The following is a 12,922-nucleotide window of genomic DNA, read 5'->3' as shown; positions in this document are numbered from 1 at the left end:
GGTGGCGGCTCCTATCTGGTGGAACGAGCTCCCAGAGGAGATCAGGGCTCTGCGGGACCTAGCACAGTTCCGCAGAGCCTGCAAGACGGAGCTCTTCCGCCAGGCGTTCGAATAGGAGCCGCCACCGCCATGGTACCACCAACGCCATGGCACCATCAACGCACTAGAATTTGGGTACAGGGTAATCTGGAGGTTGAGCACTTGAATGAGATTTCAAGAGATGGCCATCTTGGTTTTCATGCGAGGAGTACTGAATATATTTTTCTATGATTATAACTGGTTTTAAAAATTTTAATGTATGTATTGTTTTATGTTATGTTATGACTTGGCAATATGACCTGTAAGCCGCCCTGAGCCTACGGGGAGGGCAGGATAGAAATACAAATAATAAATAAATAATTAATAAATAAATAAATAAAAGTACAGTCTTTCTCTGCAGTGGGGACCAAAGCAGCTTACATCATTCTCTTTTCCCCATTTTGACTTGCACAACTCTGTGAGGTATGTTAGGCTGAAAGTCTGTGACTGATCTGAAATTACCCACTCAGCTTCCACAGCAAGAACCTGGGTCTAGTAGACCCTGCTCTGAAGCACTAAGTGCTACGCCACACTGGCTGTGGTATTGCCGGGTATCACAAATGAACTCCAGACAACAGATCTCTGTCTCCCCCTGGAGAAAATAACTGTTTTGGAGGGTGGCCTCTACGGCATTCTGTTCAGCTGAGGCTGCTCCCCTCCCTAAACTCTGGCTTCCGTAGACTCCACCACAAAATCTCCAGGAATTTCCCAGCCTGGAGCTGGCAACTCTAGTCAGGACTGGCCTCAATGATTTTTCTCCCAAAGGCCAAGATAGGTGTGGAAAGAGTCTGCTCCCTACCTGTTTTACTGACAGATCCAAGTTTGGATGCCTAGCAACATGCACTGAGGGGGAAATAGGGTTGCCAGCTCTGACAAGGGAAATACCTGGAGATTTGAAGGATGGATCCTGTGAAGGGCACTGTTTGGGGAGGGGGAGGACTCAGCAGGGTATAATGCCATGGGGTCTACCCTCCAAAGCAGCCATTTTCTCCAGGGGAACTGATCTCTGTCATCTGGAGATCAATTGTAACAGCGGGAAATCTCCAGGTCCCACTTGGAGATTGGCAACCGAAGGGGAAAGTCAGTTGCACAACAGGAGGCTGAAGAGAATGGTTTGACGGCGGCTGGCCCACCTCAGTAGCCAGTCAGCCATTGATGAGCCAAGCAGGAGAGTCAGCTGTTTTGGCAGTTTATTCTGTGAGGGAAGAGTGTCCAGGCTGACAGTGGGTGGGAGAGTGGAGCGGACCCAGCACCCAGCCAATGGCATGTGAATACTCTTGAGTGGTGGTCGATGGGCCAATGGCTGATGGAGCTCACTAGAGAGCTGGAAATGGCCAATGTGTTAGAGGAATTATATATATAGGATGCCCCTAAGAATAGTGTTGCTGACCCCAAAAAATGATTCAGATTATTTGTGCTGTAATGATCGATGGGCCAATGGCTAATGGAGCTCACTAGAGAGCTGGAAATGGCCAATGTGTTAGAGGAATTATATATATAGGATGCCCCTAAGAATAGTGTTGCTGACCCCAAAAAATGATTCAGATTATTTGTGCTGTAATGAGGGCTGATTGACATATAATAAACATCGTGAATCCCAATCGGGACTTTCTATAGGCCTAGTCTGGAAGTTCCCAGCTGTGAACTTAATTCATAGGCACACATAGACCTTTTGATGTTTATGAAAGAACTTTAGCCTTCCCCCTCCCAGGCCATTTTTCCAGCCTTAGATGGCCCAGGAGACCTGCAATTTGCCCAATGGGGAACTTACACGAACTGATGGCTTCATGTAAGTTTCCCCAATGGGGCAAAAAGAAGCTCTCTGGACCTCTCGGGTTGGGAAAATGGTGCTGGACAAATGCCGATCAGTTGCTTCTTCCAGAAGCGGTCCTCTGCATAGAACTGCACTGAAAGCAGGGTTGCCAATCTCCAGGTGGGGTCCGGAGATCTCCCACTATTACAACTGATCTCCAGACAATAGGGACCAGTTCCCCTGAAGAAAATGGCTGCTTTGGAGGGGAATTCTATGGCATTGGACCTTGCTGAAGTCCCTCCCCTCCCCTCCCCATACCCTGCCCTCCTCAGACTCCACCCCCCCCCAAATCTTCAGGTATTTTCTAACCCAAATCTGGCAACCGTAACTTAAAGTATACTAACCTTTTCTACCATGCGATTATTTTTGGGGTTGCGTTCTTTGGAAGCTTTGTGGTTTCATAGTGGAAATTTATATCACTGTAATGATGATGTTATTTGGCCTGAGGTCATGACTATAAGCCAACTTGGGCTAAAGAGAAAAAGTGGTCTGTAAAGTTTTTACATCAATCAGGATTGGCTACATTAGGGGTGTGTGGCCTAACATGCAAAGGAGTTCCTGCTACAAAAAAAGCCCTGGGTTTTGACCACAAACAAGGTCAACAGAATAAGAAGCAAAAGGTGGGCGTGGCTGGATGACCACACTTCTGGTAACATGGGTGTGTGGCCTAATATGTTAATGAGCTGTGCTGCCAGGGCTGTAGTCTAATATGCTAATGAGTTTTTGATGTTGGGTGTGGCCTATTATGCTAATGAGTTCCTGCTGGGCTTTTTCTACACAAAAAAAGCCCTGCCTTCAGGTCTATTCTGATGTCACAAGCAAACCACAATTTAGATGACTTCTTAAACTATGTAGTTACAGGTCAGTGTGTGAGGGGAGGAAAAGTTTGAGCCTGAGGATTTGAGACTTGCTTGTTTGGTGACATCCGTGGTTGGTTAGTTTGGCATCTGAATACAGATTTTGACTTTCCGTCTTCTGACATTTAGATTGTACAGTCTCCAAGGCATGGACCTGTCATTTTCATCATAACCCACTCTGAAGTCCATGTGCACAGATGGCACTGTAGTGATAAAAAAAAAATGTAATTGGTCATGATCTAGTAAACGAGTCGGGGTTCCCAACCTCCAGATGGGATCTGGCATTCTCCCAGAACTACAACAGATCTCCAGATTACAGAAACTAGTTCCTTTGAAGGAAATAGCAGCTTTGGAGGGTGGGAGGGGTGCCCTCCCATCCCCGCTGAGCTCCTCCCCCCAAACTCTGCCCCCATCAGGCACTGTCCCCAAATCTCCAGGAATTTACTAAGCCAGAACTGGCAACTGTGAAACTTATTCATAGTATTGTTGGCCATTACTATTACACTTACCAGAAAACAACAGGCTCCCTGAACATTGCTGTAGTAAAATTAGCCTAAGTAATTTGCAAGCTCCCATGAACATTCCAATAATGTTTATTATGAACCAAAGAAAGGTCCTTTCAAGATAATAATTTGAGACACTGGCCACCCAAGACTGAGAAGCAGGTTTTTCACAGAGAAGACCATCTGGTCCCAGTTGCAGAAAACAATAGAGTTGGTTATGGGGTCATGGCCTCCCTTGTGTTAATATGCATTGGAAAGGATGGAGGAAGGGAATGAGTAGTGGGAGTCTTTCAGACACAGGGAGAGGAGTTTCTCCTTGGAAGTCCAGAATTGTGTGGTGCCACACACAAAGCTAACCCCACAGGGTTTGAAAAGCCCAAGTCTCTGCACATTCCCTTTGGTTGTTGTTATGCTTTCTTAAGAGCAATCATTGTCTTTTGAGTAATTGCGTGGTTTTTTGAAAATTGGCCAGTGTACCAAAATGTGCATTTAGCGCTACGTTTAACAGCTCTGTAGGAGCCATGTGGTCTGCTGGGAAAACAATGTTCAAGTCCAAAGTACATAGAATTTGCATCAGAATGTATGCAAAGCATATTGTCCAAGGCCCTCACGAGTCACTGGCAAACTGAATCTGAATTCTGTGGCAAGGTCCTTGGAAGCTAAGATGGCTCTAAGTCAGCAAAGTAGACGTTATGTCGTTATTTCATTTAAAGGGTAATAATTGCCCAACTGGGACAAGCTGGACAATTGGTTTCTACAAGAAAGGCATTCAGGCCATCTGGTACTTTGGAGAAATAGTAAATGCAGTTTAATTTTAAGGCACGAATATCTGAGCAGTACAACTTGATATCGGTTTGACCGTTTGCTAAATGAAAGTGTAGACTTCAAAGAAGGACTCTCTGGCTGGACGAGGGATTGAGAAGTATATTTGGTGTGTATTTGTAAAGCATCCTTGGGGAAAGGGGGTTAATTTGGGCCATGGTGAAGGGAGAGGGTTGTTCTTTTAAAGCACTTCTCCCTGTGCTGTTTACTCACTGCTACTTTTGCCATCCCAAAGTGGCTGCTTTACCAGGGAAACACCAGCTACACATAATGTTGGGGATCTGTGGTCCAATATCCTGGTGTATGAGTAGTTTATTAGCCTTAAGTAGCAGTCTGTGTGAATAAGGGTAGTAGGGCTGGGGAAGGGGGATTAGCTCTGCATCATCACTCCAACCGAAGCCACCTCTCAGTCTGCCTTTATGTCTTCTCTGTGTTCCCCACCAGGGGTAAGGAGGCCTCCTTCTGCTTTTCTTCTAAGGAGTTCAGAGTGGTGTCCATGGTCATTTGTTCCTGTTTTGTCCTTACTACAGCCCTGTTGAGTAGTGTTATTTCCCCATTCTGGGGTTACTTTTAATCCAGGTAGTGGAAAAAACAAGGGTACAGGATCACAGATTCCCGATGTAATGTGTAGCTTGGCCCTCATACGACTGGTGGTTTAAGCTTTATGTTCCAAAATGAGAGAGAGCAAATTCATTTTGTTAACATGCCCTTGAAGTCAGTGATGGTCCCAATTATGCAACATCTTATTGAAAGAAATTAAAATAAACGTGGTGATCAGTACAAAAGTAGCAGCAGTTCTTTAATGTGAGTGAGCTGGGCAACCCCACAGGGTTGAAACTGAACCAGGGAGTTGGACCCAATGGTCTTTTCTTCTAGGAGGGGAGAATTCATTCCGTGAGCTCAAGAGAAATTTTTGATCCAACCCCAATGTATTCTGAGCTAGAAATAAAGCTATAGATTAGGTGACATCTTTCATGTTGGATGGAAGCCCTACGTATTTGTAGTATTGATGACCAATATTTCAAAAATGTTTCTATCGAGCCTCTGAGATTGTATGTGTATGCAGTTGCATGCATGCACACACACGCACATGGTGCAACCCTAAGAACACTTTCCTGGGAGTAAGCCCCTTTGAATAGACCTGCTCAGGACTGCTCACACACAAAATAGGCCTTTGATACAGCCTTTGGCTTAACATTTGCATAATACATAAGTGGGACTTTGAATATGGAAATAAAATTTGCATGTCAAGAGACGGTGTTGAAACATGGTATGTGCAGAAGAGGAGCACAGGAAGGTGGGTATCTGGGCTGCCTGACCTCAGAGCTGACACATGGACATAGCCATCAATTTCAATTACACTTCCTTCCTCCTAAGTAAATGAGCCACAGTATAAAACAAACAGGGACTGCAGCCAGTGGAAATTAAAATATCTCTTTTCTTTTACAGGGACCTTTGCTTTAACTTCCTTGATATCTGCAAATGCTGTTGAGCGTCTTGTGCCTCCAATGAACAGTAGTTTTACAACAAGCAATCACTCCGTGGTGTTGGGTCTATCTGATTTTGAAATGCAGAGGATTGGAGTCGCAGCAGCAGTTTCATTATTGGGAGGCCTCATTCAAGTAGGTATTCCCAAACAGCCAATAAGTAAATGTAGGTGCATATTGCTTTGGACTTCACACCTTGAGCTTCCTCTATTGTCCCAGTTTCCAGGAGGAGCAATACTGGCTTGTGAAGGAGCTATGGTATGATATTCTGACTCACCTGATATGGCCTAAGCAGCACGGGAAAGGGCCGTGTGACAGCATCTTTAATACTACAAAGGCAAGGTTGGAAGAGGTCTTTAGGCAGCAGAGTTCTACATGAAATTTAAAAATAAAAACATGGTGCATTTCATGATGGGCTCTAGTCCTTGCCAAAGCTCCTCAGTCTCAGCTCGTCAATACTGAGCCCTACTAAATGAAAGTGACCTTTTTCTATGAAGGTTTTGGTTCAGCCTCTGGAAAACCGGGTTTTTCATTACTTGATTTCACAGATTCTGTCTTCCACCAGCGGGGCTACACATAAAAACCAGTGTTCCCTCTAAGCTGAGTTCGTGTGAGCTAGCTCGCAGTTTTTTAGCCTCCGGCTCATGCATTTCTGTCTCTGCTCAGGAAGGAGGGCTCCAGAGCAAACTAATCTATGCAGCGGCCAAATCGCTCGCTCACAACTTTAATGCCAGTAGCTCACAAAGTAGAATTTTTGCTCACGAGACTCCACGGCTTAGAGGGAACATTGGTACAAACTGGGAGTTGATTCAAACAAACTGGGGGTTGATTCAAATAATGCCCTAACCAGGTAGAGGCTACCCCCTCCCCCAAATCCTACTATACATTTAGGCATGGGTTGCCATCTGCAGGTTGGAAAATACCTGGAGATTTTGGGGGTGGAGTCTGAGGAGGGCAGGGTATGGGGAGGGGAAGAATTTTAATGGGGTCTAAGGCCATAGAGTTCCCCTTCCAAAGTGGCCATTTTTTTTACAGGTGAAGTGATCTCTGTTGTCTGGAGATCAGCTGTAATCCCAGAACATCTCCAGCACCACCTGGAGTTTGAACTTCGTAAGGAAAAACAGCCGTGAGAAGATAACTTTTTTCCTCGTCTGATGAAACCTTGAGTGAAACCGTCTGTTGAACGCTGTACCGTCAGAAAAACTTGGGATCAATTTACTTCAAAGGAAACACCTTTAATGATGTGTCACTCACTGGATGATTAAAGAAGATATATATTTTTCCTAAGAAGGTTTCGTTATCTTATCACGGTCGTTTTTCCTTACTAAGTTCAGCCTGTCCCGTGATCTCCCGTCCTTGACTGACACCACCTGAAGTTTGGTAACCCTATGCTAAATCCAACTCCACTGTATGTGCCCTGCAAGATATGATAGCCATCTTCATGGAGATCTGCCACAAAGATGCAGTTATGGTATAATCCCTGTATTCCAGTTGAGGACTTCTTGTTGACACCTTCTGGTTGTTCCCCAGTTTAAGGCTGCCCATTTGGCATCTACTGGATCCTAGTCCTTTCCAATAGTGGCTTCCACCTTGTGGTATGGGCTTCCTGAGAAGGTGATGGTGTGTGTGTGTGTGAACTTTGGAAATCATAGGAGTCACCGTAAGGCTATTTTGTTTGCCAGGGCTTTAAATTGTATTTGAGATGAAGGCATTTTCTTGAGAGGGATGATTATGAGGGTTTTTTATTTCTAATATATCAGTATTTTAATAAATAATACTTAAATACAGAGGTCGATTCTGGGGGGAAGCGGGGGATCGCCGTTCCCCGGGTGAGGTGTGTGTGGGCACACGACGAAGCCCCACCCCCTGCTTCCAGCTGCCTCGCTTCCAGCCCTCATTCAGCCAGGAGGAGGCAGGAGAAGAGGGAGGGTAAGTTGCTTCCTCCCCGCCTCTCCCCACCCCTGCCTGCCTGGGGCCAGGGAGGGCCTTCGCGGGGCTCGGCAGTGGAGTTGCAAGGCTGGCGGCTGGTACCGTTGGGGGCAGGGGGCCTTTGCGGGGCTTCCTCGCACTCCCGCCGGCCTTGCAGGTCCACCACTGTGCCCCTCATGGGGCTCGGTAGTGGAGCCGCAAGGTCGTCGTCGGCAGCCAGGATCGTTGGGAGTGGGGGGCCTTTGCGGGGCTTCCTCGCACTCCCGCTGTGGCAGCCGGGACTGTTGGGGGCGCGGGGGCCCTTCACGGGACTTCCTCGCCAGGGCTCGAATCGGGGCACCGGGGGTGGAGTGGGCACATGGCAAAGCCCCGCCCCCTTCTTCCGGCCGCCCCCTGCTTCCAGCCTCATTCTGTTGCAGAAGGAGGAAGAAGCAGGAGGGTAAGTTGGCATCCTCCCTCTCTGCCTGGCCGAGGCCACTCCACGTGGCCTCCGCAAGGACTCCCAGCCCCATCCAGGAGCTTCCCCGAGGTAGCTGTGTTAGTCTGTTGCTGCAAAATAGTCCAAGAGTTCAAATAGCTCCTTTAAGACTAACAAATAGCACCTTTAAGACTAACCTTTAAAACTAAGACTAACTGAGTGGTGGGTGTGGCCTTATGACACACTTCCTGTGATGTCAGGGGGTGTGACATATGTTAATGAGTTATGCTAATGAGTTCCCCTAGCTCTTTTTCTACGAAACGACCCCTGCTTAAATATAAATTAAAATAAAATGGTGACTGATATCGGCAGCATTTGAATTAATCCAGAATGAAAATTTTGCAAAACCGCTTCTTTCCTATTCATCTCCCCAAGTGAAAAATTGGTGAGAAATTGCATTGTGGCTACTTCCAGGGCATAAAAGAGAACATTAGGGTTTCACAGCATCCATGCACACCTGTGTCCTCCTCATTTAGAAGGCTGCTGATAGGCTCAGTGCAGAGATTTTCCTGGCACTGCTTGTCCCTACTTTACCATATATGTCCCAATTTTTATTTCACATGCAGTTTGGAAAGTTTAATACAGAAAATTGATTTTGTTCCTCCTTTGATCTAAATTTGCCAGTTACAGACATATCTTTAACTTCTTGGCCTGAATTGATGAGAATAACTCCAGAATTTTTCTGCCGTTCATTGACTTAGATCCAGCCAGGGCTTTTTTTTTCTGGGGGAATGCGTCCGAACAGAGTTCTGAAACCTCTCTGACAATTTTTTTGTTTTTTAAGTTCGTGAGTTTTCAGTATACAGATTGAAAACTTCATTTCCCTCTTGAGAGTTCCATTACCTCTTTTTAAAAAAAATCCCTGGATCCAGCCAACCATCAATGAATTTCTGGAACATCCTTCTCCCTTCAGTTGTTCCTTTTGACTCTCAAAAAGATAATTGCTGGAAATGTGGGACCCATTTGGACAAAGCCATGTGGATTGGGTGGAGATGTGTGTAGTTGAGAAGGGTAGGGGAGCAAAATGTGCCCTTTCTCCCTCTTCCACAAACCAGTTCTACTTGGGAAAAAGAGGCAATTTAACCCTCTTTTCTCAATGATTTGTGTAGCTATTAGTACACGTGGGTGCTTTTAACAGAAATAATGTTTCTGGGATAAAAAAAAATGACTACTGAGTGGAGAAGAACATGAGACAGTCACTAGACCAAAGCCAATACTCTTTGCTGCATATTTCTGCAGGCAGAATTTAATCTTCATCACTTTCTCAGTGTTTTGACTGCACCAATAGGGAATACTGAATTTTTCTCAGAGGCACAACTAGCTTTGCTTTCCACATTGAGCATGCAGAGACATGATGGAAAATGAAGTCACAAAGATGCTAAAGATTGCTGTTTCCAAATCATGTATGCCACCACTCAGAAATTTAAAAGCAAGTACCCGCATTACCACAGTACGCCACATCTCCCCTTTTGCCTCAAAACTCCTTCAGTTGCTTCTCAGAATACTCAAAGGACTGCTTCCACCCTGTATATTTCTCTGTGTGCTCTTATGACATCTGAAGGAGCCCTGCTACGGAAACCTTCATTGTTGTGGGTGTGTCTGGCAGGGACTTCTGTGAAAATCTTCTTGGCAACCACCACAGATTGTGGAACCCTTCTCCAGGAGCTCCCTCATGCCCGCCCCCCCCCCCGGCTTTCCAGCAGACTGTAAAAACATAGGTGTTCCTGAAGGCCTAAAACAAGATTTTATTTCATCTCTGGGTTTTATTCTGCTTTAACCTCTGTTTGAATGAATTTGTATAATTTAATGGATTGTATTGTTTTAAATGCGCTTTAACTTCTTAGACGTGTTTTTTATACAGAGAACAGTGGAATCTAAATTACTAAACAAATGAATAAAACTAACCAGTGGTAGCCAAAGGAAGAAATGCAGTAGCATCTCTTTTATGTTCACGGCCCCTTTGTTCTAGTTCTAGTCCTTATGGTGTGCCCACACAGGAGATTTCTGTCATAGGATCACAACTGTAGGGCAAGACGAGATGTGCTAATTTCCGAAGCTGAGGGCCAAACTAGATGTTACAGGATGGAGTGACATACATTTCAACTCACGCAAGTTTGTGCTACCAGAATTATTGGTGGACTTTAATTGGCTAGACTGGAGGCCCATCTTATAGAATAATAATAAACAAATACAGAAGTATTTAGGAAACAACATCTGGCCTTATAGTGTATATGTATTTAACATCTTATGTAAAAAATTTTTTTGAATGTATGTCAAATTTGTAATTGGAATTGTGACCACTGAGGAAGGCCCTTTGAGGGGCCGAAACGCGTTTGGTTCAGTTGCACAGCACTAACCCATCTATGTATGAATGTTGAGAAGTTTTTTATGTCTGAATGGTATATTTTTAATGAATCAAAGTTTTAAAATGTGTACACCTGAATAAATTTTGTATTTTCATAATATTTAGTGTCAGCTTAACCCTTGTGGATCCATAACAGTTTTTGAAGCACCCTTTCCTGACCTGAAACAGTGGTGGTGGTGGGGGGAGTTATTTCTCCTTTTTGGCTGTTCCACGTGCCATATTCCATGCACATGGAATGACCAAAATGAGGGAAATAACTGCCCTCAGCTTTGTTTCTGGTCAGGAAAAGGCATGGAGAGGAAGACAGGAGCCCCTCCTTCCCCTCTCCTCACACTCAGCTCAGTTAGTGTCTCCTTTATTTTTAAACAGACAGTCCCTGCAGTTGCTGGGACAGAGTGTCAAGCCCAGGTTAAAAACATTTAACATCCCTTTTTGCCTGGAGAGGTCTGTTTCAGAGCTTCTGTGCCCTGCCATGCAGACCCATATGGTAATTCAGTTTGTGGTGGTCCTGGCTGATCCACATAGTTTGACAGGGACCAGGCCAGTTAAGCACGGGCACTGTGGTTTGATTTGTGTAGCATACTGAATTCAAGCCATGGAAATAAGGAAACATGTAAAGCTTGTAAACTTAGATAACAGAGTGGTAGAGCCAGCTTTATGGTTAAAATTGCCATGCTGTAAGGCAAGCGCTAACAGTGGCATGCGATGTGAAGCTGTGGTCTGCACCAATTTCAAGTGTCCCATCAAAGTCATCTGATGAACTAAGCTCTGACGCACAAAAATTTATGAGGGAATACATTCCAGTACTGCTGGACTCCTGTTTTACGTGCCTCTGTATTGTTTGCTTTTAAAGATAAGGGGGAAAGGCCTGATGTTCCAGCCCCTCTTTTTTGTATCCAAGTTGGCTTTGTTTCTCACTGGAAGCAGTCACAATTCCTGCCAGGTGGCCTAAGAGTGCTTTCACACTGCAACATTATCCCCGGTCAAACCCATTTCTACCCCAGTTCATTTGTAAGTGCGGTGGGATCGTTGTTTTTTTCAGACAGCAAATAAAGCTGCATGTAATTTCTGATAGCACATTTTTTTCCGTGGTGGCTGCCTTAATTTTTTTAAAACTCTTTTTGTATTGTATCAACCTACTGTTATTTAAATGATGAACTGATTGGTCAATTTCCTTCTCTTGCTACATTGCCTTGCTACCCAGGCTTTTCTTGTGGTGATGCTCACCAGTCCTGAGTACTGGCAGCTGGGGGCGGGGGGGGGCTGTCCTAAGTCTTAGGGGGGGGGGAGAATTGGTGGAAATTGGCACAACCTCATATATGAGTACAGGCATTTTTTCACATTGTGTTCAAATGGGAATCTCGGTGATTTGAATTACTCTCCCTCCCCAGTTTTAATGGTCTTATGAAAAACAGAAATAATCAACCAAGAAGGCCCACATAATTGATCTATCCTCTTCCTAATTTAACAGAGGAAAAAGAAATGAATAACCTGTAAAAGGCAGTAAGCTGCTAGAACAAGCAAGATTTACTTTTTATTTTTTATATTAAAGCATATCCCACCATTCCTCTTGGTTCAAGGCAGCTTACAATAATAATTAAAGCATCCCCAGCTAAAGCTAGCTAAGGGTAAAATAGCAAGGCCCAAATCTCTCCCCCTTGGCACATGACGGAGTGAACTCCCGTCTCTGGTCCCAGCTTCTGCCAACCTAGCAGTTCGAAAGCAAGAAATTGCAAGTAGATAAATAGGTACTGCTTCAGTGGAAAGATAACAGTGTTCTGTGCGTCTTGGCGTCTAGTCATGCCGGCCAGATGACCACGGAAACGTCTATGGATAGCACTGGCTCTTCGGCTTGGAAACGGAGATGAGCACTGCATCCTTAGAGTCAGATTCGACTGGCTTTCGAGCAAGGGAAAGCTTTACCTTTACCTAATAAGAATAACAAGAATTATTGTTTGAATAACAAGCTTGAATCTGTTAAACAACTTCATTATGCTGTATGCTAATTTACTGCTCACCCTCTACCTACGAGAGCCAGTTTGGTGTAGCTGTTAGGAGTGTGGACTCTAATATGGGAGAACCGGGTATGATTCCCTATTCCTCCACATGCAGCTGCTGATGTGACCTTGGGTCAGTCACAGTTCTCTCAGAGCTGTTCTGGAAAGAGCAGTTCTTGAAAGAGATCTCTCAGCCCCACCTATCTCACAGTGTGTCTGTTGTTTAGAGGGGAAGGGAAAGGAGATTGTAAGCCACTCTGAGACTCCTTCGCATAGTGAAGGGCAGGGTATAAATCCAATCTCCTCCTCCTCCTTTTTCTTCTTCTTCAATTTCTATTTAATTCTTATCTGAAGAAATGTGCATGCACATGAAAGCTTATACCTTGAAAAAAAGCCAGTTTGGTGCAGTGGTTAAGTGTGCGGATTCTAATCTGGGATAACCGGGTTTGATTCCCCACTCCTCCACTTGCACCTGGCTGGATAACCTTGGGTCAGTCACAAGCTCTGGCACAGCTGTTCCTGAAAGAGCAGTTTGTGTCAGAGTTCTCTCAGCCCCACCCACCTCACAGGGTGTCTGTTGTGGGGAGGGGAAG

General features: G+C 45.0%; 1 protein-coding gene across 1 annotated transcript in view; it reads left to right on the top strand.

Moving 5' to 3' along the window:
• The window catches only part of SLC26A7 (solute carrier family 26 (anion exchanger), member 7), a 113,578-nt gene that overhangs the window by 33,411 nt on the left and 67,245 nt on the right, over nt 1-12,922 (top strand). Inside the window, exon 3 of the mRNA XM_015406407.1 lies at nt 5,523-5,695. Within this exon, the coding sequence (XP_015261893.1) occupies nt 5,523-5,695 (173 nt within the window). The remainder of the gene's footprint in view (nt 1-5,522; nt 5,696-12,922) is intronic.

This window comes from Gekko japonicus, unplaced genomic scaffold (genome assembly GCF_001447785.1).
Source record: "Gekko japonicus isolate JY-2015 unplaced genomic scaffold, Gekko_japonicus_V1.1 scaffold3060, whole genome shotgun sequence".
Classification (NCBI taxonomy): domain Eukaryota; kingdom Metazoa; phylum Chordata; class Lepidosauria; order Squamata; family Gekkonidae; genus Gekko; species Gekko japonicus.
This window is presented reverse-complemented; position numbering and strand designations above follow the sequence as displayed.